We start from the raw sequence: 22,795 nt of genomic DNA on the forward strand, positions 1-22,795 counted from the left end.
ACATCTCATTACATTTTGACATGGTACCAGTTACATAGCAACAATTTTCTTTTTTTCTGGTGCAAATCACATACTTTACTTAAACTTGATAATGTTTTTCACAGTTTCTTGAGATATTGACCTATGCTCTCTATTTCCCACAGATTTTCTGCTTCCTCCCTCCCTTCTCTCCACAGATCTCTGAAGTAATAGTTCTCTCCGGTGATGAACAGGGCCAGGCTACCTGCTGCCTTGACTGGGACCTCGATGCCTTTAAAGAGCCCCATGTTCCTCATTCTCCACAGGGCGTCTTTCCCACTGTTCACCACGGCCCAGATCCTGTCAAACACGTCAGGAGGAAGTTTGACAGGAGGGATGCCGTATATGACGAAAGCAGCGGTCAGGGTAAATTGGAGCGAGAGAGTTTGCAACCAATCTTCAAACTGTGCCCAGAAGGCCTTAGCAAAAAAGCAGGACCACAGGAGATGGGTCACAGTCTCCTCCTCGCCGCAGCCCACCCTAACCCAGCGAGGGCTGGGGGTGAGGCCCCTATGGTACAAGAAAGTTCGGACTGGTAAGCACTGGTGGGCGACACTCCAGGCTAAATCTCTGTGAATATTGCACAGAAACTTAGAGGATGTGTGTTTCCACACCTTCCTTGTTTGGGCTGATGTTAAAATGCCCACAGGGGTCTGCCTATTCTTCTGCGGTGCAACGAAATCTTCCAGTTTCTGGACGTTAGAGGATGTGTGTTTCCACACCTTCCTTGTTTGGGCTGATGTTAAAATGCCCACAGGGGTCTGCCTATTCTTCTGCGGTGCAACGAAATCTTCCAGTTTTTGGATGCTGACATCTCGGAGGGGAATATGGCCAATTGGGTGAGATCTTAGAAAACTTTTAACTGTCCCATAAATTGCAGGGCATGTGTCAGAGAGTGGGACATCCAGCTTGGGTCTGACACCCCACACTCTAAACACCTCGCTACCTACTCAGGGCCTGGCAAAAAAAGTCCAGGTACGCGCTTCAGGTGCTGGTGCAAAGCCTGCAAAGGCCAGGAAAATGCACAGCAGCTTCATGGCAATATCTGGGACAGACTTCCCCCCTGAGAGTAGCGGCCTGTACATTATTTCCCTTCTGAGTCTTTCCTGCTTCCCACCCCATAGAAAATGAAACATCCATCTCCTCAGCACCGCTGCAACACGGTGTGGGATTGGGAAGATAGAAGCCAGAAAATTCAAGACAGGCAAGAGCTGGGCTTTTATGACCAGCACCTTCCCTGTCATGGTGAGGTTTCGGTCCTTCCATTGCATCAGTTTTTTGTTTAAGATTGGCAATTTGATCTGCCAATTTACTGTTCCCATCTCTTCTCCAAAATACACCCCCAGGACCTTAATTCTCTTCTCTTGCAGCCTGAGATCATGTCCTTCTTTTGGCTCCCTCCAGTTCTGATAAAAAATCTCACTCTTAGATTTGTTAATTTTTGCAGAGGAAGCCAAAGAGAAACGATCACAGCACTGCAGAGCTCTGCTAATTGAGGCATTGTCAGAGAGGAGCAGGGTGACGTCATCCATGTATAGAGATGTCTTTACCTCTCCTCCCCCACTTCCAGGCACTGGTATCCCATTAATGGCCTGATCCTGGCGCAAGGCACAGGCTAAGGGCTACATAGCCAAAACGAATAACAAGGGGGATAATGGGCAGCCCTGCCTCACCCCTGAACAGACTTCAAAGGGGCGTGATCTATTGCCATTAACCATTACTCTGCTGTTGCTACCTGTGTACAGCAGGTTAATCCACTTTCTCATGATGGGGCCAAACTTCATGTGCTCAAGTATCGATGTTAAGTACTGCCGGTTTAGGCGGTCAAAGGCCTTTTCAAGGTCTACACCTAAAATGCACAGAGGGAGGGAGCGATCCTCCGAGTACAGACAGACATCCCTCAACAAGGCCAGGTTGTCGCTCATCAGGCGTCCTGCTATCCCACAAGTCTTTTCTTTCCCTACCAGTGAGGCCACTACATTTTGTAGGCGCAGGAAAAGGGCTTTGGACAGGATCTTAGTGTCCACGCCTAACAGGCTGAGGGGTCTCCAGTTCATTATGTCATTCTTTGCTCCTTTCTTAAACAAGAGAGAGATAGTGCCTTCTCTTAAGGAGTCAGGCAGCAATTCTGTCTTATAGCTTTCCTCGAATAGGAGCAGTAGCGGATCCTGAAGCAGATCCCAAAAGGTGCAATAAAATTCTTTAGGGAGCCCGTCAGCACCCGGAGTTTTCCCCTTCTGTAAGCTCTCCATAGCCTGTCTCAGCTCTTCTACTGTCAAATCCCTCTCTAGTACTTCCCTGTCTTCTTCACTCAAAACGTTTTCTAGCTTTGAGGTGAAAAAATGAATTTCTTCATCCTTTACCTCTGTACAGTCTTAAGTAGAAGGCCTCGATGCAGGAGAGGATAGCACTCGGCTCTGTTCTCTCTCTTCCCTCCTCATCAACTACACTTTCCATGACAGACTTGGAGCCTACCACTTTCCTGAAAAAGAAGCGAGTACACTTCTCATTTTCTTCCAAGAACTGCACTCAGCTTCTTAACAGCACTCCTCGACTACTTTCTTCCGCTATGCTCCGGATGTCCTTTTTTAAAAGGGTGATATCCTCGTGCACATTGAAGCCACTGTGCAGCATCATGTAGAGACGCTGCAGCTGCCTCTGTTTCCTGGCTAACACTCCTCTCCGTCTGGCAGCCTTCCTTCCCTCAGCCATGAAAGAAGCCCTTGTCCTCACCTTCACCTCCTCCCACCACTCTCCTACTGACCCATACAGACACTGCAAGGACAGCCACTGTGATAGTTTCTCCTTGTAGCGGGATACTACCCCGTCGTTCTCTAGCAGCTTTGTGTTGAGTTTCCAGAGGCCTGGGCCAAAGACAGTCCCGCCCTGGAGTTCCTCTCTACACCCTAAAGCTTGGTGATATGAGAAGAAGACAGGCTGAAGAGTGACCCCAACAACTTTCACTCTCGCTGAGACAAAGCAATAGTCAATTCTGGAGCTGCTATTCCTCCCTGACCATGTATATCCTGCTGTTGTGGGATATATACATCTATATGTGTCTGAGAGTTTAAAGTCTTGAACTAAGTTTTGCAGGGCCAGTGAGCTGGAATCCAATTTTATCGGAGAGCTAGACTGCCTGTCTGTGTGCTCTAAGATACAATTAAAATCCCCTCCCACTATCACGTCTGTGCTACATAACAATAGGGGAGAGAGTGCCTTGAGTAGCTCCACCCTTCCTCCCACGTCAGTAGGACAATACACATTGATTAGCCGCAGCTCTTCTGTCTCACCTGTTACCTTCTTCTTTTTCTTTTTCTTCTTACCAATTTCCTGCCAGCCATCCTCTGAATGAGCCTTCATCAGGGTGGCAGCAGTAAAAGCGTTCACGGAGTCCCTTTCAAGGAAGGGGTCAAGGAAAGTTCTAGAAGGCGATCGAAGATCCTGAAGAATGCTTGAGCTGGTATCGCCCTAGGTTGAGCCAAGGAGCAGCTGAGCTGGGTGGGATCCGGCAGCAACGTTCTCTCTCTCTCCTCTATCCTCTCCCCTCCCCCTTTCTCTTGCTCCGCCTCCTTGGCCTCTTGGCTGGGAGTAGGTACTCGTGGCCTGCCCGCAGTGCTTGCTTTCTTCCTCGACACTCGGAAGCGCTATCCGCTCCCTCTCTCTCTCTCTCTGCCTTCTTGGCCTCTAGGCGGGGAGTAGGTACTCATGACCTGCCTGCAGTTCTTACTTTCTTCCTTGCGACTCGGAAGGACTATCCGCTCCCTCTCTCTCTCTCCTCCTGCGCCTGCACCTAGCTGGGCTTTGCACACAAGGACAAAGGCCAGGGCTCCCTTGCTGCTCCTTTAGCAGCTAAACCCTCCTCTCCACAGGACCTTGCTCTCTCTCTTTCTTTCCTTTTTTCTTTTTTCTCCTTTCCAGATGGCAGACAAGAAGACACTGATCCGGTTCCACTGGACCAAGAAAACAGAGACGATGACAACTGCGAAATCCTTTTTCATTACCTTCCTGAAAGGGATCCTGCAGTTGGTGGCCGGAGATCTCTACTGCCTGCAAGACAACAAGGCAGAGAGATACATGGAGGCCTACATGGCCACGGACGCCTCATATGAAAAGGCAACGAAAATGATCAGAGAAAAAGGTAAGCACCCCCTTCACCAATGCAAGGTAAGCAAACCTTCGTTTGCGCAGGTGGTGGAAGCCGGCCGGCAGAAACCGGTCTCAAGACAAAGGGAGAGAGGTGAGAACAAAGAACCCGCACCTCCCCCGCAGAGAACCGAAACTGCCGAGGCCACACCCCCAGCCGCACCAGTGCCACAAGATGGCTGCCAGGACGACAGACAAAATGGCTGACCAGAGAAAGGGCCCTAATAACTCCCAGCAAGAAGGGAAAGAGAAAGCGGGAGAAGAGATGCAGTGCGGATCCACCTTCGGAAGGACAAAAGAAAAGAGTGGTAAGGGAGAACCGTTTCCTCATCCTAGAGGAAACGGAACTTTCTTCCCCCGAGGCCCAGGAACAACCGGAGGAGGCAGCCCAGGAAATGGAAATGGTTTGGAGGAACTCTGTTAAATGCTCAAATTCGCCCCCACTTGCAAAGATTGATAACGGACAATCAATCTCCATTACGTCGTTGTTTTTTATTACATGGAGTGTTAATATGTGTGAGATGTTCCTTTTGAGATGTTTTTTTTTTGCGGAATATAGTATATTTTGTAGAACAAAAAAAATCTTATGACAAGGTTTTCAAGTTATCTGTTGAACTACATTCTAATAGGTGAGGTCACATTCCAGGTCATTTCTTTACGTTTTTTGTTTCTGGAGCAACTGTTAGATGAAATGTGCTAATATGTAACCTAACTCCAGTGTGAATAACTAGAAGAGGGGAGCAGCTCCATTCCAGACCAAGGGAGCTTTGAGATTGGCTGGGCCAGATCTCTCATTTGCATATCTGATTTGGAAATATAACACTAAACCCCTTCTTGCATGGATTTAACTTGCACCCAAGAGTCACCTACTGTGTATTGCTACTTATTTTTTTATGATAAGTGGTGATTACCAGTTGACAGGTTTTATTTGTTGAATTATAAATGGTTTTGTATTATCACCCTGAATGGCCTGTACTCGAGGTTTGGTAGGGTATGTGTTTTCATTTCATTTACCAAATGGAATTTTTGCTCTTTTAGTATTTGTCTAGAAGGCTTTCTGAAGTCAGGAAGCCCATTTATTTGGTGAAAAAAGATTCTGTATTAATATTAATATTTCTCATACAACATAAATAGGGTCTTCTATTAATAAAAAGATCTTGCACTTGGAAATCTTAATAAAGCTGTGTGCTTCCATACACTCGAGCAGTTTTGATTCCTAATATTCAACCTTAGGTGAGGGAACGTGTCTTTTTCGCCTTTTGGTTTCCAATTGATCAGCACAGTATAGAAAATAGATTCATAAAGCAACGTCAGCAGTGACAAATGTGCGAAAAGTGATCACTTGTTTTCGCCCGCTTTCAAACTGAAACCCTTTGGTGTGTTAAGAGAATGTGATAACCACTACCCTGCGCAAGGTGGGAATGGGTAACTTGCAGAGAGTGTTGAACTTCGAGAAAGGACTTCTCTCAGGAATATATTTCCACATTCTGAAGAGGAGATTTTCTCCATTTCTGTAGTCTGACTTCCTCTATTGCTAGAGAGCTGTAGAATGTGGAGTCACCTATCCAGCTCTGGGAACAGTGTGTAGATAACAGGTTTGTTACTGCCTGATGACCACAGTAAATTAATACAGCAGAATAAACACACTGTGAGTATTTGAAGGGAATTAACAATCTTTTACGTCTCGCCACGTTCAGTGCTGCTGTCATTTCTGCAATATTGTGATTATCACGTTCATCACACATGCACAAGATCCCCTGTTTGAAATCGGGCAGAAACAGGTGTCTTTTTATCCTCTCACATTTTGCACTTCTGCCAGTGTTTTATGGATTTTGTTTTGTCTTATTGCAAGAATTCGCATTTCCTGTGTCATTCATGATCAAGTCAAACACCCAGCAGATCATGTCACCTTTCAGATAGTCATTCTTCTGCTTCCTAAATTTCCTAGAGACAGGTCATTTCAGCAGAACTGACAAACTTGGCAAAGCAACCTGATAAGACCAGGTCCTAGAAGTCACTACTCAGTCAGTTACTGCTGCCGAAATGCAAGCCCTTCCTCGAGCCTGAAGAAGTTGATCCTACATTACTCATGAAGAAGATGTATCTACCAAACATCAGAGAGCTGAGCTGGATCACTTTCCTTCTGAATGACGTTGCAGTAACACTCTACCACTCCTCTTCGTGCACTCATGCTGGAACTTTGGGAGGCTACTGCAGACAGCAGAGGTTGGATCATACACAGAGGTTGAAATAGCTCAGCTGAGAAAGCCTTAGACTGATGCTCTAAAGGTTTCTGGTTCAATCTGGGGTTTTGGTGTTTTGTTTCGTTGCGCCATTTGTTCCTCTCTGCAGTGCCCTGTGTCCAAAGTCACACTTCCCTTCATCAGCCTGATTCCCAAACTAGAATCTTTGTGTCCTTGAGTCCCTCTTTTACCAACACTGATGAAGTACAGAAATAACTTAACATGTTTTGCACTCCTTATGGTGTTTTATGGTGGGACCTGTATTTCTCTATGAATTTCTTAGTGACAGCCCATTTGTTTTCAATATATTTCTGGTGAAGTTATTACATCGGTCTCCCCTGGTGGCTTGTTTTCATATCCCACTTCTGACAACGACTTTTCTTATGTCACTTTGATGGGAGTACAATTGGAAAAAAAAAAACTAAAATGTGTGTTGTTGTTTCCATATCAAACCCATCTTCCATTTTATACAGTATTCCACAGGAGTGAATCAATTCCTTGTTTAATTTTGCAAATGACCGTGCTGTCAAAAAAACTAAATTCCTATGTAACCAAGGAGTTGCTGAAAAGCAACTTCACTTTGATGTTTTGTGTTGTTATAACTAATTCATCTCCTTTTTAAAAAAATAGATTTCTGTAGAAGAAAGGTGTCTCACACTAAAGTTTAAATTGTAAACAGGTCATAGAAAAAGCTCCTTAGCTCCCTGTCAGGAATCAAACCCTACTCTCCTGTATGACAGGCAGGGATTCTCACCATGGTTAAATTGCAACCGTAATAATATTGACAACATTAATAAATGCATATATAATTGAAATTGAAAACATATCTAACACAGCATCTTTTCCGGTTATATACCACAATGCATTGCTGATATTTGTTGTTTGCCATTTAGGTTAAATACTGTCATGTTTTTCTCAGCAATCGTCTTTTGATGCGTAAGTATAAATAATGATAATACTATTTGAATACATACAGGTCTTAATATTATTTTGATTAAAAATAGTACGTTAATAAGAAATAAATGGCATATAAAATAGTGTGAAGGTGAAGATCACACAAAATCAACTACAAATGTGGGAATTTTACATTTTTAAGATTATAAATTGCATGTAGCACATTAGCAACACTACAGTAATGCTAATATAACAATAGTGTTAAAAACTCCTGACCTAATTCCTTACAAATGCTGATACAAAATGTGAATGATTTCAGAGTTTCGGGTATTGGGTCTCCTGATAGAGATCAGAGATGAACTGAGGCATGCGGGAAAGTGTACAGAACTGGTGAACTCACAATTCTACTTCAAGAGGCTGAGCACAATGGAAGAGTCCTGTACACACAAGTGAGTCCTTGACAACATGGACAATCAAAACCTACTGGTATGATATTATATTATCTCTGTGGTGTAGAAAATATTCACTACTAGTATTCTAGGTTACAGATAGGTCATTATTGTATTATATCAGCTTACATCTGATTAATAGGATCCATCTCTGGCATACATTCTTATTTTTAGTTTATAATGTATAATCTTGCTAATCTTTTAATGCCAAAATAAAGTGTTTTATAAAAAGCTTCATGTTCTAAAAAATTACTACAACTTTTGAACTTTGAAATATGGCCACTTTGTATTCTAGGACTAAGCAAATACTGCAGAAAAGTGGAGTTAAAATGTGAAAATGTGTAATGGGTATGTCTGATTAGTTGATTAGTGAAGATCCAGTAGTAAAAATAACTTCTAATATTATTTCTAATATAATATTATTTCCAGATAAACCAACTTTGGAGAGTAGGCAACAGTGATGTCAGAGAGAGTGTGTTCACAGTGTTGTCAAGGTATTGCTTATAGATTTTTTAAATGTTTTTACATTACATTTTTACTTTGATCAAGTTAAAATATAAACAAAATTTAGCTTAAAGATACCTTGTTAACCACTGAATTTGCAAGGTGTAAAACTGCTAAATTGTCTCTTAAAATATAAGGATTACAGTAGTACATTTGATACTAAATATTTGAGTAAATAAACAATGAGTGAAAACTCGCTTGAGAAATGTCTAAGCTCAGTCATAATTTGGTTTTCAGACTTAATACAAATGAACTGATGGTGGAATTCAACTTTGCTGGCACAAACCAGAAAGATCAAAGACAAAAGAGGTGCCTGGGAGACACAAATCTTTTTAGAGCAATTAAAGGTACTCTTATTCTATGTTGTACTTTCAAACTTTGGGTACTCTTTAATTAGGACAGACTTTATTGCTCAATTACTATGATGCAAGCTAAACTTAATACATTGATTAAGCTTTGAGCTTAGTAAACCTTAATGGTTCTTTTCTTAGATTATGTTCAAGAAGAGATTAATCATCATTTATCTGAGTACTAATATTATAACATTTTTCCTAGCTGTGGTGCTGAAACCCCACCCAACAGCAACAGAAAAATAAATAAAGGAGCACACAATGCGTTATTTGAAGAATGCATATGCAAGGCAGTGGGCCTGGAAGTCTGGACACTGAAAATGATAAGTTGCTGGTCCTTACTGTTAGGACAATTGGACAGGGCTTTGCAAATGGTGAACAGTAAAAATCGTCTTAACTTCACATTGTAATAAGATTTTCTTGGAGATATACAAGTTGTAAATTTTGAAACTTATATTTGAATCAAAATGTGGTTTTGAGTTAAATATTAGCATGTTCACGTAGTTAGTTTGTGTTTGTAAATATATTGCCATGTTACAAGAATTTGTAGCTGAAGTTTACTAGTTGTGTTTTTTTTATTTTTGATGATTAGCCATATGTTGATTACAATATTGTATATAATGTATAATTTGAACTCAATATTTTTCAGGAGTGAATGATTGTATATTTTCAGAATAAATTTGGAAACCAAATTATTGGCTTGATTTACTAATTTCGATGCCTATAAAACCTATCTTTGATGTATAATAGACCTTTAACCATATATGTATTATAGTCCTCTAAAGTTATCCGTATAATAGAACTCCAACAATTTATGTATAATGGACATATAATCATAGATGTATAATTGGTGTATAACAATATACGTATATTAGAATTTCATTCTAGACTAATTACGGACCACATTTATACGTCTAAGGTATGTGTTTAATAGACGTTTATTCTACATCTTTTGCCCACTGGGATTGACCTTCTTGAGACTTGGTGGGAATACAAATACTTTGCATGTATCGAATTATAGCACGTAACAACCGAGTACCTGAGTTGATATCACCGGGCAATTTCCAATAATGACCAACATCATTAACTTCAAGGAAAATAAGAATCACACATGGAGTTTTATCTTGGAATGGAGGGCGGGAGAATTCATTTATACTCCCGTTGCATCTTGAGCTAAACTATTTTTAAAATTTTGCAGATTTGCTCAAGACACTTGTAAGAGAGTTTTCATGAAGACGTACGTCGGCTAGCTCTCCACTGTTAATTGACAGGACTTTTGAAGAAACTGTTCTTATACAACCAACATACAAATTACACATCTTAATGAACATGAAGGGAAATCTGTGTTGTGAATAATATAAAACTGTCACTACACATGATTGAGTCCTTGAGTCTGCCACCTAAGACCACTCGGCCATCCTGACAAGCAGTGGAGGCTGGGGTGTTGAATGTGCCCATTGTTTTGTCGAAGGATTATTAACTACTACTGACAGTTCTTTTCTTGTTATTACAGAGATTTCTACATTGCAAGACAATTGACGATTTAGATAAAGGAAAGTCTTGGTAAACAAAACAGGAACGGAGGGGATTCAAACGCGTGATCTTTTGTTTACAAGACCAACACCTTACCACATGGCCACCGCACCTCCCATGTCACTTGTTTTTCCCATCAAGGCTAACACGTTTTTAAAATAAATAAATTAAATCTTTGTGCACAAATTGTAATATAGGAGGAGTAAAACAAATATGATTATTATATGATTGTTCAAATTAATTCTACTGAAACTGATTAAATCACATGGAAGCAACAACAACAAAACCGTTATTCTTAACAAGGAGATACTGGGCAGCAGTGGGATTCCAACTCACGCCCCCGAAGAGACTGGAGCTTTAATCCAGCTCCTTATAGCGCTCGGCCGGGTTACCCTTGAGAGTAGTTTTTCAGCAGTTTTAGTCTGACTATGTGGTGTTATGATGTGTAGAAGTGACTGCACCTCCTTTTTCTAAGATGCTTCCTCTCACTTGGTGAAATATTCAATTCTTTTGCCCTCTGAATATAGTTCTTCTGTGGAGCAGGCTTCAGACTTTGCGTATAGCGTAGATACATGCAGATATTTTATTTTTACAGGAAGACGCATTCCGAAACATATCTCTCCAGTTTTAGAAACATTTTGAATAGCGTATTTTTTAAAAGGCACAAACCGTATTTTAATTGCAGACTGTAGATCTGTGCAAATCGTACTCGATTTGATTGTGATTCTGAAATACTTCTAGCAAAGATATTCAGGTTCCCATGAACCTTTGTTAAAAAAAAACTGCTTTGCGTCCAATCTCTGATGTCAATATAAACTCGGACGTGATGTTCTGTAGATGTGTAGTGTGCCTTTCCTCTTGTCGTATTCAAGAGTATTCACTGCGTGAGCTCCTCACTGCGTGTCTTGTACTCTACTGTGATTTCATTTAGATTATCTCCGTGGAGTGCAGTGACAAGATCGTCTTGAACATTTTCGGTTTGTGAAAGGAAACACTAAAGAAAATGCAAGTGATGAACATTTAAAATAACCACAGTACAGCTAGAAGAGTGAAAGATACAAGACGATTTATAATGACATTCACAATAGATTTAAGGAAAGCACAACCGCCCGAACAGGGACTTGAACGCTGGACCCTCAGATTAAAAGTCTGATGTTCTACCAAGCAGTTTCATCTGTGTTTTCAGCTACAGAAGCTCCCTGTTGAATTTATGTTGGTTCTTGTGTTACGAACCCAAGCGTGCAGCATTTGTGTCAGCAGTACTATACAGGTAAGTCGAATACACTTTCAGGGGCTGCATCTGTAGCACTTCATCTAAGAGGATTGTTAGAGCACAGTTACATTCACCCACCCAACTTATTCTTTGATCATCTAAGAGGATTTTTTTACTTTCGCACACGGTTACATTCGCCCACACAACATATAATCTCTGAATGTCCAATGGCTCAATACCCACTTTTTCCCCTGGGAACCACCAGTGTACAGTCCCATCCCATTCAAAAATATAACAGATATACTCAATTGATATATTCAATTAACAAGTATAAAAAGATATTATGAACAAATGAACTCTTGATTATACAGATCCAGGTTTACACAATTAATTTCATGCCTACTCGAAGTGCCTGAAGCCTTGCTCTGCTGTTTTAAATATACCTCCAAAGCATTTAGTTGTGTTAACTACCAAATTATTTGAACTAATTTAACGTTATATTCAGGAAATTCAGAGAAAGTCTTCAGACTTGTCGTGGCTGTTGAAGAAGCCACCTGTTGAATCTCACCAGGGATTTCTTGAGAGATCATTCAGCGAGCAAGTCCTCATTCTGCACTCCACACTGAGCTGAAAGCTGCACGAACTCCTCACTGCGTGTCCTGTACTGTTGCAAGTGCTCTTGTCTAGATGTGGAGCACAGCGACAAGAACACCTTGAATTTTTTCCATAAGTGAAGGAAAATTCAAAAGAGCATGAAAAGTATGGATTGTATAAAATATCCATGGTACAACTTGAGAAAAAACTGAAGGACTAAACAACGACTTTTGATGATTACAAGAGATTCAAGAAACACAACCGTCCGCACACGGGCTTGGATCCTGAACGCTTAAGTTAAAAGACAAAGACTTTCTTAATAATTTCTTATTATTACATACCCACACATACACTTACAAATATACAACTACACACTGACAGACACCACACACTCACAGACACACACCATACAAACACTTTCACAGACATGCATTCACAGAAACAAAGAAACGCTACAAATACTCACAGACACACTTATAGACACCACACACTCAGAGACCCCACATGCTTACACACTAACAAACACCACACACTTACAGACACACATGCACAGACACCACATACACAGGTATCTACAGATACACGATAACTAACATTAACACAAATAACTCCTCATATTACAACAGTAACACTATCACTAAGACATACATATAACAATATCAATAACATTGACACAAACTACTTATAATAACAGTTAAGCTATCATTAAAACAAACACTACTACTACTGTTAATACTCTAACAGTAACACTATAATTATAATTAATATTAACATGAATATGAACATTAAAACTAAAACTATCAGTATCGCTATCATCATTAATACTCACATGAACACTAACATGAAAACTACCAGTTGTACTCTCTAATATTAACATGAATACACTAGTATTAGAATTAGTTGCTACCCATGACGTCACATCGCTCTTTGTGACGAAGGCGAGACACCTAGACGCGTACAGTGACGTGGCGCCTATCGCCGTGGTTACCATACTTATGATTTATAAACACTGGAAAAAATGCATTTAAACTGTTACTTACATACATTTATCAACTTGGAATATAATTTTCTAAGCTCTAGGATACAGTTACCTAAATAATAATATGAATAATCATTGTTTAATTTCAGATTGAACATTATTAACATTAAACGCACTATGGTAATTGATCGATACAGTCTTTATTGACTGTTTTCTAGATATTTAAAACAGGGTCAAGAACCGGAAAAGAATCAGTACTCACCAATCGGTGAAGTTAATCATTTATTCTACGGTTCTTCAGTTGAATTAATTGGTTGTCGATAGATAAGTGATCAATAACACCCCTCTGTGCGCTCAGCGCACCTCCTGCGGTCTCGCTCTCTGAGACCCGGCTGGTGTCTGTGACGTCACAGCGCTCTTTCTGACAGAGCAGAGCGCGTCTCCGCTGGAGGAGACTCCTGTCTGGGGCCTGGGGTGGCTTTTCTTACAGATATAACATCTCTAAATGAAAACACACCGGGCTGTGAAGAGAAGCGAATCATAACAGTTGGAGAAGGAGGAGAGCGACAAAACAAGGAATGAAATTCATTAAAAAGGAAAAAAATAGTTTACCTCGCAGATTAATGCGTTACAAAGCGTTCCCGTGTGGAGCAGCAGAGAACAAGCACGAGTCCCTGAAATGAGCGCTTTTAAGGGTTTTACACGAATCTTCAGAGTATAAGAGCCAGGAAGATCAGACTCCTGATTCTGGAGGTTAAAATGTGTATACTGGTTTTATTTCCACCCAGCTCTCACTTCTATAGGTGGTCTGATGATTTAAATTAACTGTATAACTGTTACAAGCCTTAATCTAATTGTAAATTTATAAGACTGTCTGTGAGACACTTCTGAGAGCAGCTGAATCCCAGGGCTGGTGTGGAATCACACACAGACAGGTCTTCTGTGTGATCTGAGTCCCACTGCTCAGAGCTACAGACTGGTCAACTGGTCACTATTGTAGACATGACCTTTAGACCATTGGCTACTGATAATCAATATACTGATCACAGTGTCACTGCTGGTGTTTATTACATAAATACTAAGATAATTCCACACTCACTTGTGTTATAAAATATTTATAAAACATGTTTGGAGGCTGACATACAGTAAAGACAGTAATACTGAAGGGATGGAGGTCCTGGAAAGGGTTAATAGAAACTTCTTGCTTCTGACCTGGAACAGAGCCCACAGCTGCCAGATGAGTGAGCCCTGAGCCCAGTTCACAGAGGAGAACCAGGAGAATATTGATTTTTTATTCTACCTCTGAGAATTTTTCTTCTTTGCCAAGTGGTGTTACATTCCCTTCAGATACTCTACACAGACTGCCAGAGAGAAGAGGAGAGAGGTGAACAGATAAGAGCAGACAGAGCGAGAGAGACATACAGTACATCTTGATTTACTTTGAAGCAAGTGTTCATTTCCTTTCTGGAACAAGCTATTTCTGAACTTCAAGAAATTCATACAACTTCCGAAAGATAAAATACAAATCTTGCTTATCCACTTTCTCCACTTAAAAGTGAAGAAAAACAATGGCAGTGCATCTCCGTCGGCTTGATTTAGCTTAATACAAGTATTCACTTCCTTTTCTGGAAATTACAGCCTGCGAAAGATGAAATAAAGTTCTTTATTAATCTTCGTCAGTGCAGAAGAAATACTGCCGGCTGGCAGGAAAATGCCAGTATTTTATTTTCTTTAACTACAAACATATGAATGGTGAAAATGTGTCCCTGTGCAGCTATTAAACAGAGAGCTGGTGGTTCAACCCTACTCAGGGTTGGAGATTTAAAACGGTATTTCGGTTTAGCGAAGGTGAAAGTTTACCCACCCAGACGTTTGTACTTTCCAGTTCTTCCAACCAAAATTGACAAAAAACTGTTTTTCACACTGTGTCGTACGTGTGCTGAAACAAAACAGACCACCCCCTGCGAGCACAGTGATGAAGATCGCGTCTTGACTGGTGTCTGGTGCACCCCGGAATTACAGATGGCCTTAGATCTGGGGTATAGAGCGTGTAAAATTTACTAAATTTGACATTTCGAAAAGGCCTCCCACGATCTTTTTTCCAACTACAACAAACTGCATCTGAAAGGGAAACAGGAAGCTTCGGGGTTTTCAGAGTGGTGTACAGATGTCGGGAAACAACAAAGATATATCAGCGAATATTATGAAAAAGAGGGTGTCTGGCTGGACCCCGGCAACATTAAAAAGAATCCGGCCAAAAGACAGCTTTCAAAAATTGCCTTGAACAGTTTGTGGGGCAAGTATGGGCAAAGAGACAATTTACCACAGACCACCATTGTGAGAAAGCCCGATGAATTATTCAGGTACTTATTTACACCATATCATGAGGTGTCAGCCTGTGAGTTTATCGATGAAAACACAGCCTGTGTTACGTGGAAACACACTAAACACCACTATACAGGCCATTCAAACACTAACATTTTCATCGCTAGCTTTAAAACTGCCTATGCCCGCTTGGAGTTATACAATCTGCTAAATGCTTTGCAAGGCTGCTGTCTGTACCACGACACAGATTCCGTTATCTTTGTGAGCCGGGAGGGTGAGTGGAATCCGGGGCTGGGTGACTACTTGGGTGAGCTGACCAGCGAAATCGCTGCTGGACAACACATCACCGAGTTTGTATCAACAGGAACCAAGTCGTACGGGTACAAACTGTCTGGAGGGAAAGCCTGTTTAAAGGTAAAAGGCATTACGCTCAATGTGAACATCTGTGAAAAAGTTAACATTGAGAGTCTGCGGGACTTGGTTTTTGACTATGGCGTTAACCCTTATGCAGAGTGCCGGAAATTTAAACACATTTCTATTCAACAGCCGATGATCGTGCGTGTTAAAAAGGATTGGCGCATTGAGACCTGGACCTTAAAGAAAACCCAGAAGGTGGTGTACGACAAGCGGGTGCTGCAAGAAAATTTGACATTGTTGCCCTACGGATATTAACACGATGGATGTCAGGTTAAAACACCCTTTTTCATGCATTTTGTCCGGACCCTCGAATTGCGGTAAAAGTTATTTTATAAAACAGCTCTTGGAGAACGGTGATACCGTTATGACTCGTAAACCCGAAAACATAGTCTGGTGTTACAGCTGCTGGCAACCTCTATACGCTGAGTTGCTTGTGAAATTTCCATACATTCAGTTTATAGAAGGACTACCGACGTCGTTTTCCGACGACCAGCTACTGCCGCAGGGTAGAGTAAATTTGATAATAGTTGATGATTTGATGGAGTCTGCGTGTGAAAATAATGAGATAGAAAAAGCTTTTACCAAATACGTACACCACCGAAACCTCAGCATCATGTATATCGTCCAAAATGTGTTTTGTCAAGGCTGGAAAAGTAGAACCATTGCGTTAGATACAAAGTACATGGTGCTGTTTAAAAACCCTAGAGATAAACTACAGATTACAACCCTGTCCCGGCAGATGTACCCCGGTAAAGCCACATTTTTTTTTGAAGCGTTCGATGACGCTACTAAAAAAACCTTTCGGTTACTTGTTGGTGGATTTAAATGCCGACACCCCAGATGACTATCGCTTGCGAAGAGGTCTTTTCCCCCCAGATGTACCCATGGCTTATGTATTTAAAAAATCTAAAAAACGGGGATCTCGCAACCACAGACTCAGTCGAAAAAACACGTTCAGGGCATTGTCATGTTGTTCGGAGAAACCTGACTCTTACATTTTCTGGTGAAAGCCAGCCCCAGTCAGCGGAAAGCTATTCTCTGCGGGGCTACAAATGATCTTGTACAGGCCATAGCTGAAATCGCCTTGAATACCTTGAAAGGGAACATACCGTTATCTGCTAAGCAGTTTGGGACCCTGAAGAGAAAGCGTAAGCTTATAAAGACTTTGAGTCAAAAGGGTCTTTCTCTTAAAAGAAAGAGACTCTTGGTGAACCAGTCTGGTGGTTTTATCGGGACCCTGTTGAGTATTGCAGTACCATTGATTACGGGGCTTGTACAACGTCAATAATGGAGCACGCTGAAAAATGTACCTGGAACCTTTAGAAACAGCTCGATCGACTCCGAGAGCAGTCTGGGCTTGAGGGCGATGTAAGAAAAAGAACAACCCGTCAGTTGGATGATGAAATGAGAGACATTCTTCAGAACTCACATCTGGCCGAATATGAAAAAGTGAAATTGTACAGTGAGGTGTTACAACCGTATTTGACATTAGTACGCCAGGGGACTTCCAAAAAGGGGACTTTAACTGTTGTACTACCGGAAAATGCACCCGCCGCACAACCGCCGTCATCGAGCGACGCTGACTTTGGGTATATTTTGGACAGCGTGTCTCAGCGGTTCCGGAGAAATGCCGAGATATTGTTAAAGACTATGGCCCGCAATGAACCATTAATAGCCTGGAATGAAAAGGGGGAATTTGTGTACAAGGGGGCACCCGTTGAGGGCTCTCACATGATTGGTCTTGTCAGGGCTGTCACGCAGCAGCAAGCAGTTGTGGTCGGTAAGAAGCCAAAAGGTTGGGATGTGTTCATGGAGGCTATGGCAGAAATCAACATGCCGGGCACCTTGCTAGCCAACGCTGGTAACCGAGAGCTACTTGAAAAACTCAAGGCTACCCAGTTGGGTTGTGCAGCATCGGTCAAAACTTTAAAACAACTGGTAGAGATGTCGACGGCCGACCCGGTCTCTAAGATAACCGCAGAAAGGAGATGATCATTAATACCTAGACCCACATGGTTGACTTTGTAACATTTTTTTCTGTGGGTATGTGTGTTTGTGATAAATGACTTGAAATGTATATTAAAAAGCGTGAGCAATGTAGTTAAAAATGTTTGTAATAAAATGGCTTGAATGTAACATGTATTATAAAAAGCTTGAGCGCTATAACAGCGAATGTATAATAAAAATATTGTGTTGATTTTAATTCATGTTTTGTGTTCTTTTTAAATAATAACCACACAGACGTCGAAATGGTTCGATTTCATTTTTATTTTAGACGGTCGATTAACATTTATGACATGTTTTAAATTGGCGTAAACAGCCGCATAATTGAACATTCCCAGTGGGCAGTGATTCGTCGAATATACAGATGCAGCCATTCAAAGTGCGCGTTACAGACATGTACCGGAGGTAATTGGCTACGGCGTCGCGCATTGTGACGCAAGATGACGCGCGGTACCACGGTACGTGATTGGTTGACCGACATGGGCACTCGTGGTCCGTTGGTCTGTCGTAGAAAGACTTACAGTAAACGTCTTTGATGTGCCCGTTGTAGATATTGAATTTTACCACTGAAGGGAAATCTTAGTAGCTGAGCATTAAAAGAATAGGAGCATACTGTAACGCGTGTGAAGGCCATAAACGATATTAATTTTGGAACATAAACATACAGTATATGGCTGGTCTTGGTACTTTAAAGAAAAAATACTTTAAAGAAAAAATTCACAGATGTTCACATTGAGCGTAATGCCTTTTACCTTTAAACAGGCTTTCCCTCCAGACAGTTTGTACCCGTACGACTTGGGTCCTGTTGATACAAACTCGGTGATGTGTTGTCTCCCGACTTTGAAAACCAAGTAATAACTTAACTATATGTGCAAACGTTTCATATGTTGCTGTTGTGGATGCCTGTGGAGTGTATCTTATTTGCCACGCGCCATCCCCCCCTCTTTCCCTCAATTCAATTCAAGGTGTTTTATTAGCATGGCAGATGGGTTCAATCAGTGTTGGGTATTTACTTTGCTTTGAGATTCCACTTTTAAAGGTGATATATACATTTTTGACTAAAATAAATTGATATCTTTGTCTTCTAAGCTCTCTGTGTACAGTGGAGCCACCTGTCCAGCCAGCACATGTCCACAGACATTCACAACAGCGACATATCATAAAACGTTTGCACATATAGTGTGCAAAAATGCACTTTATTTACTTAAAATAAGACAGAAATACTGTATCAATTTATGTTGCATTAGCCTGATTATGATTAAAAAAACACATATAATTAAACACGCGTTTGCGATTTAAATCAAAACACAATTTAAATCAATATAAATGTTTATATTGTATCGCATACTGTCCAGCCTCCATTTCTCTATAAAAATTTACTCTATTACACACACACACACACACACACACACACAATAGAAGCAGGAAGCAGAAGCAGGGACCGTTGTCAGAAGGGAAGAGGGTGACCATTGTTATCAAAAATGACTTAGAATCGATCATGTTGTGATATTTTGAAATATAAAAGTCAATTGATTGTCCATAATATCGCTATTCTATTTTTTCGAAGAAATGTTTGTTAAAAGAAAAGTCCAGCACCAGCTGGATTTGAACACACAACCCGTGAGTTGGTAAGTGGGCACGTAGACCTGTAGGCTACAGGGGAAGTCGCATGAAGAGGGAGGCGAAACAGCCCTGTCGCAGTACACGAATATAATCATATCGTTATTAAATTCTTTAGATACGCGATTCCATATTATATTCCCTATTAATCAAATTCTAAAAGTATGCTTGTTGACTCCGGTATCTCTTTAGTTAAAGACTTCAATGCTTAAAATGTTTAGGGAGAAATGGAATACTGGTGTGTATTTTTTCTTTAAAGTACCAAGACCAGCCATATACTGTATGTTTATGTTCCAAAATTAATATCGTTTATGGCCTTCACACGCGTTACAGTATGCTCCTATTCTTTTAATGCTCAGCTACTAAGATTTCCCTTCAGTGGTAAAATTCAATATCTACAACGGGCACATCAAAGACGTTTACTGTAAGTCTTTCTACGACAGACCAACGGACCACGAGTGCCCATGTCGGTCAACCAATCACGTACCGTGGTACCGCGCGTCATCTTGCGTCACAATGCGCGACGCCGTAGCCAATTACCTCCGGTACGTGTCTGTAACGCGCACTTTGAATGGCTGCATCTGTATATTCGACGAATCACTGCCCACTGGGAATGTTCAATTATGCGGCTGTTTACGCCAATTTAAAACATGTCATAAATGTTAATCGACCGTCTAAAATAAAAATGAAATCGAACCATTTCGACGTCTGTGTGGTTATTATTTAAAAAGAACACAAAACATGAATTAAAATCAACACAATATTTTTATTATACATTCGCTGTTATAGCGCTCAAGCTTTTTATAATACATGTTACATTCAAGCCATTTTATTACAAACATTTTTAACTACATTGCTCACGCTTTTTAATATACATTTCAAGTCATTTATCACAAACACACATACCCACAGAAAAAAATGTTACAAAGTCAACCATGTGGGTCTAGGTATTAATGATCATCTCCTTTCTGCGGTTATCTTAGAGACCGGGTCGGCCGTCGACATCTCTACCAGTTGTTTTAAAGTTTTGACCGATGCTGCACAACCCAACTGGGTAGCCTTGAGTTTTTCAAGTAGCTCTCGGTTACCAGCGTTGGCTAGCAAGGTGCCCGGCATGTTGATTTCTGCCATAGCCTCCATGAACACATCCCAACCTTTTGGCTTCTTACCGACCACAACTGCTTGCTGCTGCGTGACAGCCCTGACAAGACCAATCATGTGAGAGCCCTCAACGGGTGCCCCCTTGTACACAAATTCCCCCTTTTCATTCCAGGCTATTAATGGTTCATTGCGGGCCATAGTCTTTAACAATATCTCGGCATTTCTCCGGAACCGCTGAGACACGCTGTCCAAAATATACCCAAAGTCAGCGTCGCTCGATGACGGCGGTTGTGCTAACTTGCGTGATAGCTCGGCGGGTGCATTTTCCGGTAGTACAACAGTTAAAGTCCCCTTTTTGGAAGTCCCCTGGCGTACTAATGTCAAATACGGTTGTAACACCTCACTGTACAATTTCACTTTTTCATATTCGGCCAGATGTGAGTTCTGAAGAATGTCTCTCATTTCATCATCCAACTGACGGGTTGTTCTTTTTCTTACATCGCCCTCAAGCCCAGACTGCTCTCGGAGTCGATCGAGCTGTTTCTAAAGGTTCCAGGTACATTTTTCAGCGTGCTCCATTATTGACGTTGTACAAGCCCCGTAATCAATGGTACTGCAATACTCAACAGGGTCCCGATAAAACCACCAGACTGGTTCACCAAGAGTCTCTTTCTTTTAAGAGAAAGACCCTTTTGACTCAAAGTCTTTATAAGCTTACGCTTTCTCTTCAGGGTCCCAAACTGCTTAGCAGATAACGGTATGTTCCCTTTCAAGGTATTCAAGGCGATTTCAGCTATGGCCTGTACAAGATCATTTGTAGCCCCGCAGAGAATAGCTTTCCGCTGACTGGGGCTGGCTTTCACCAGAAAATGTAAGAGTCAGGTTTCTCCGAACAACATGACAATGCCCTGAACGTGTTTTTTCGACTGAGTCTGTGGTTGCGAGATCCCCGTTTTTTAGATTTTTTAAATACATAAGCCGTGGGTACATCTGGGGGGAAAAGACCTCTTCGCAAGCGATAGTCATCTGGGGTGTTTTGATTTAAATCGCAAACGCGTGTTTAATTATATGTGTTTTTTTAATCATAATCAGGCTAATGCAACATAAATTGATACAGTATTTCTGTCTTATTTTAAGTAAATAAAGTGCATTTTTGCACACTATATGTGCAAACGTTTTATGATATGTCGCTGTTGTGAATGTCTGTGGACATGTGCTGGCTGGACAGGTGGCTCCACTGTACACAGAGAGCTTAGAAGACAAAGATATCAATTTATTTTAGTCAAAAATGTATATATCACCTTTAAAAGTGGAATCTCAAAGCAAAGTAAATACCCAACACTGATTGAACCCATCTGCCATGCTAATAAAACACCTTGAATTGAATTGAGGGAAAGAGGGGGGGATGGCGCGTGGCAAATAAGATACACTCCACAGGCATCCACAACAGCAACATATGAAACGTTTGCACATATAGTTAAGTTATTACTTGGTTTTCAAAGTCGGGAGACATTAGAGGCTTGCCACACCCGGACTGTTAAACCAACGCATTAGCACGTCAAAGCTCATTGAGGACCCGGGCGCAATAATTGTTTTGTCCCTTGATTTACTGATCTGCATTAATTATGGAAATCGAGTTCCTGCTCTGTGCAGACAACCTGGTCCCACTGTCGCCCACAGAACAGAGGCTGCGCCAGAACCTGGCACTGCTGGAGCTGGACAAGACCAGAGTTATGGTTTTCCAGAAAAAAAGCCAGACCTCAGGGAAACAGGTACAAATTCACACTTAACAACACATTAACACCTAACAACGGGAGCAGGGACGAATTAGGCCAGTACCCACTATTGTTAAACATACAGAAAAGGATATTAAAGTATTGAATATTAGTATTGGATTTAGTATTAGCCATACAGAACATTAAAGTGCCCCTTTTCCATTCAGTGGGTGCCTGAGCCGCTGTGTCCTATCTTCTGACAGTCGCCGTTGTGAACAAACATTTCTTTGAAAAAATTAGATGTTTCCCTTGGTCAGAGATATAAATATATAATATATAAATAAATTTAATTTAACTAACGTGAGATAGCGTGTGAAAAAGTGGTAGTTTAAGCTTTTCTGCTAATATAATATGGAATCGCGTATCTAAAGAATTTAATAACGATATGATTATATTTGTGTACTGCGACAGGGCTGTGTAGGGCTGTTTCGCCTCTCTCTTCATGCGACTGTACCAGGAAGAGGATTTCTTTCTATTCGAAACGTGTATTTTAAAAGTTTAAGAAGTAAAAACCTTACAGCGTACACAGATTTCTAAACTGATCAGGATCGTTATCTTTGTCTTATGCATAATAATGTTCACCGCTCTGTCCAGCAAATTAATAATAAACTTTATTTTATATAGCGTTTTAAA

General features: G+C 41.1%; 1 protein-coding gene and 1 non-coding gene across 2 annotated transcripts in view; both read left to right on the forward strand.

Moving 5' to 3' along the window:
• LOC148827824 (uncharacterized) overlaps positions 1-22,795 on the forward strand; it is a 67,227-nt gene that overhangs the window by 38,835 nt on the left and 5,597 nt on the right. Inside the window, exons 4-8 of the mRNA XM_088926382.1 lie at positions 3,707-3,713; positions 3,937-4,156; positions 4,290-4,469; positions 5,548-5,674; positions 17,411-17,523. Of these exons, the coding sequence (XP_088782508.1) occupies positions 3,707-3,713; positions 3,937-4,156; positions 4,290-4,469; positions 5,548-5,674; positions 17,411-17,523 (647 nt within the window). The remainder of the gene's footprint in view (positions 1-3,706; positions 3,714-3,936; positions 4,157-4,289; positions 4,470-5,547; positions 5,675-17,410; positions 17,524-22,795) is intronic.
• LOC148827830 (U7 small nuclear RNA) lies at positions 5,180-5,237 on the forward strand. The gene has a single exon (XR_016093287.1). It is a non-coding gene; the product is annotated as a U7 small nuclear RNA (small nuclear RNA).

Source organism: Atractosteus spatula, chromosome 10, assembly GCF_055471065.1.
Source record: "Atractosteus spatula isolate fAtrSpa1 chromosome 10, fAtrSpa1.hap1, whole genome shotgun sequence".
NCBI classification, from domain to species: Eukaryota; Metazoa; Chordata; class Actinopteri; order Semionotiformes; family Lepisosteidae; genus Atractosteus; species Atractosteus spatula.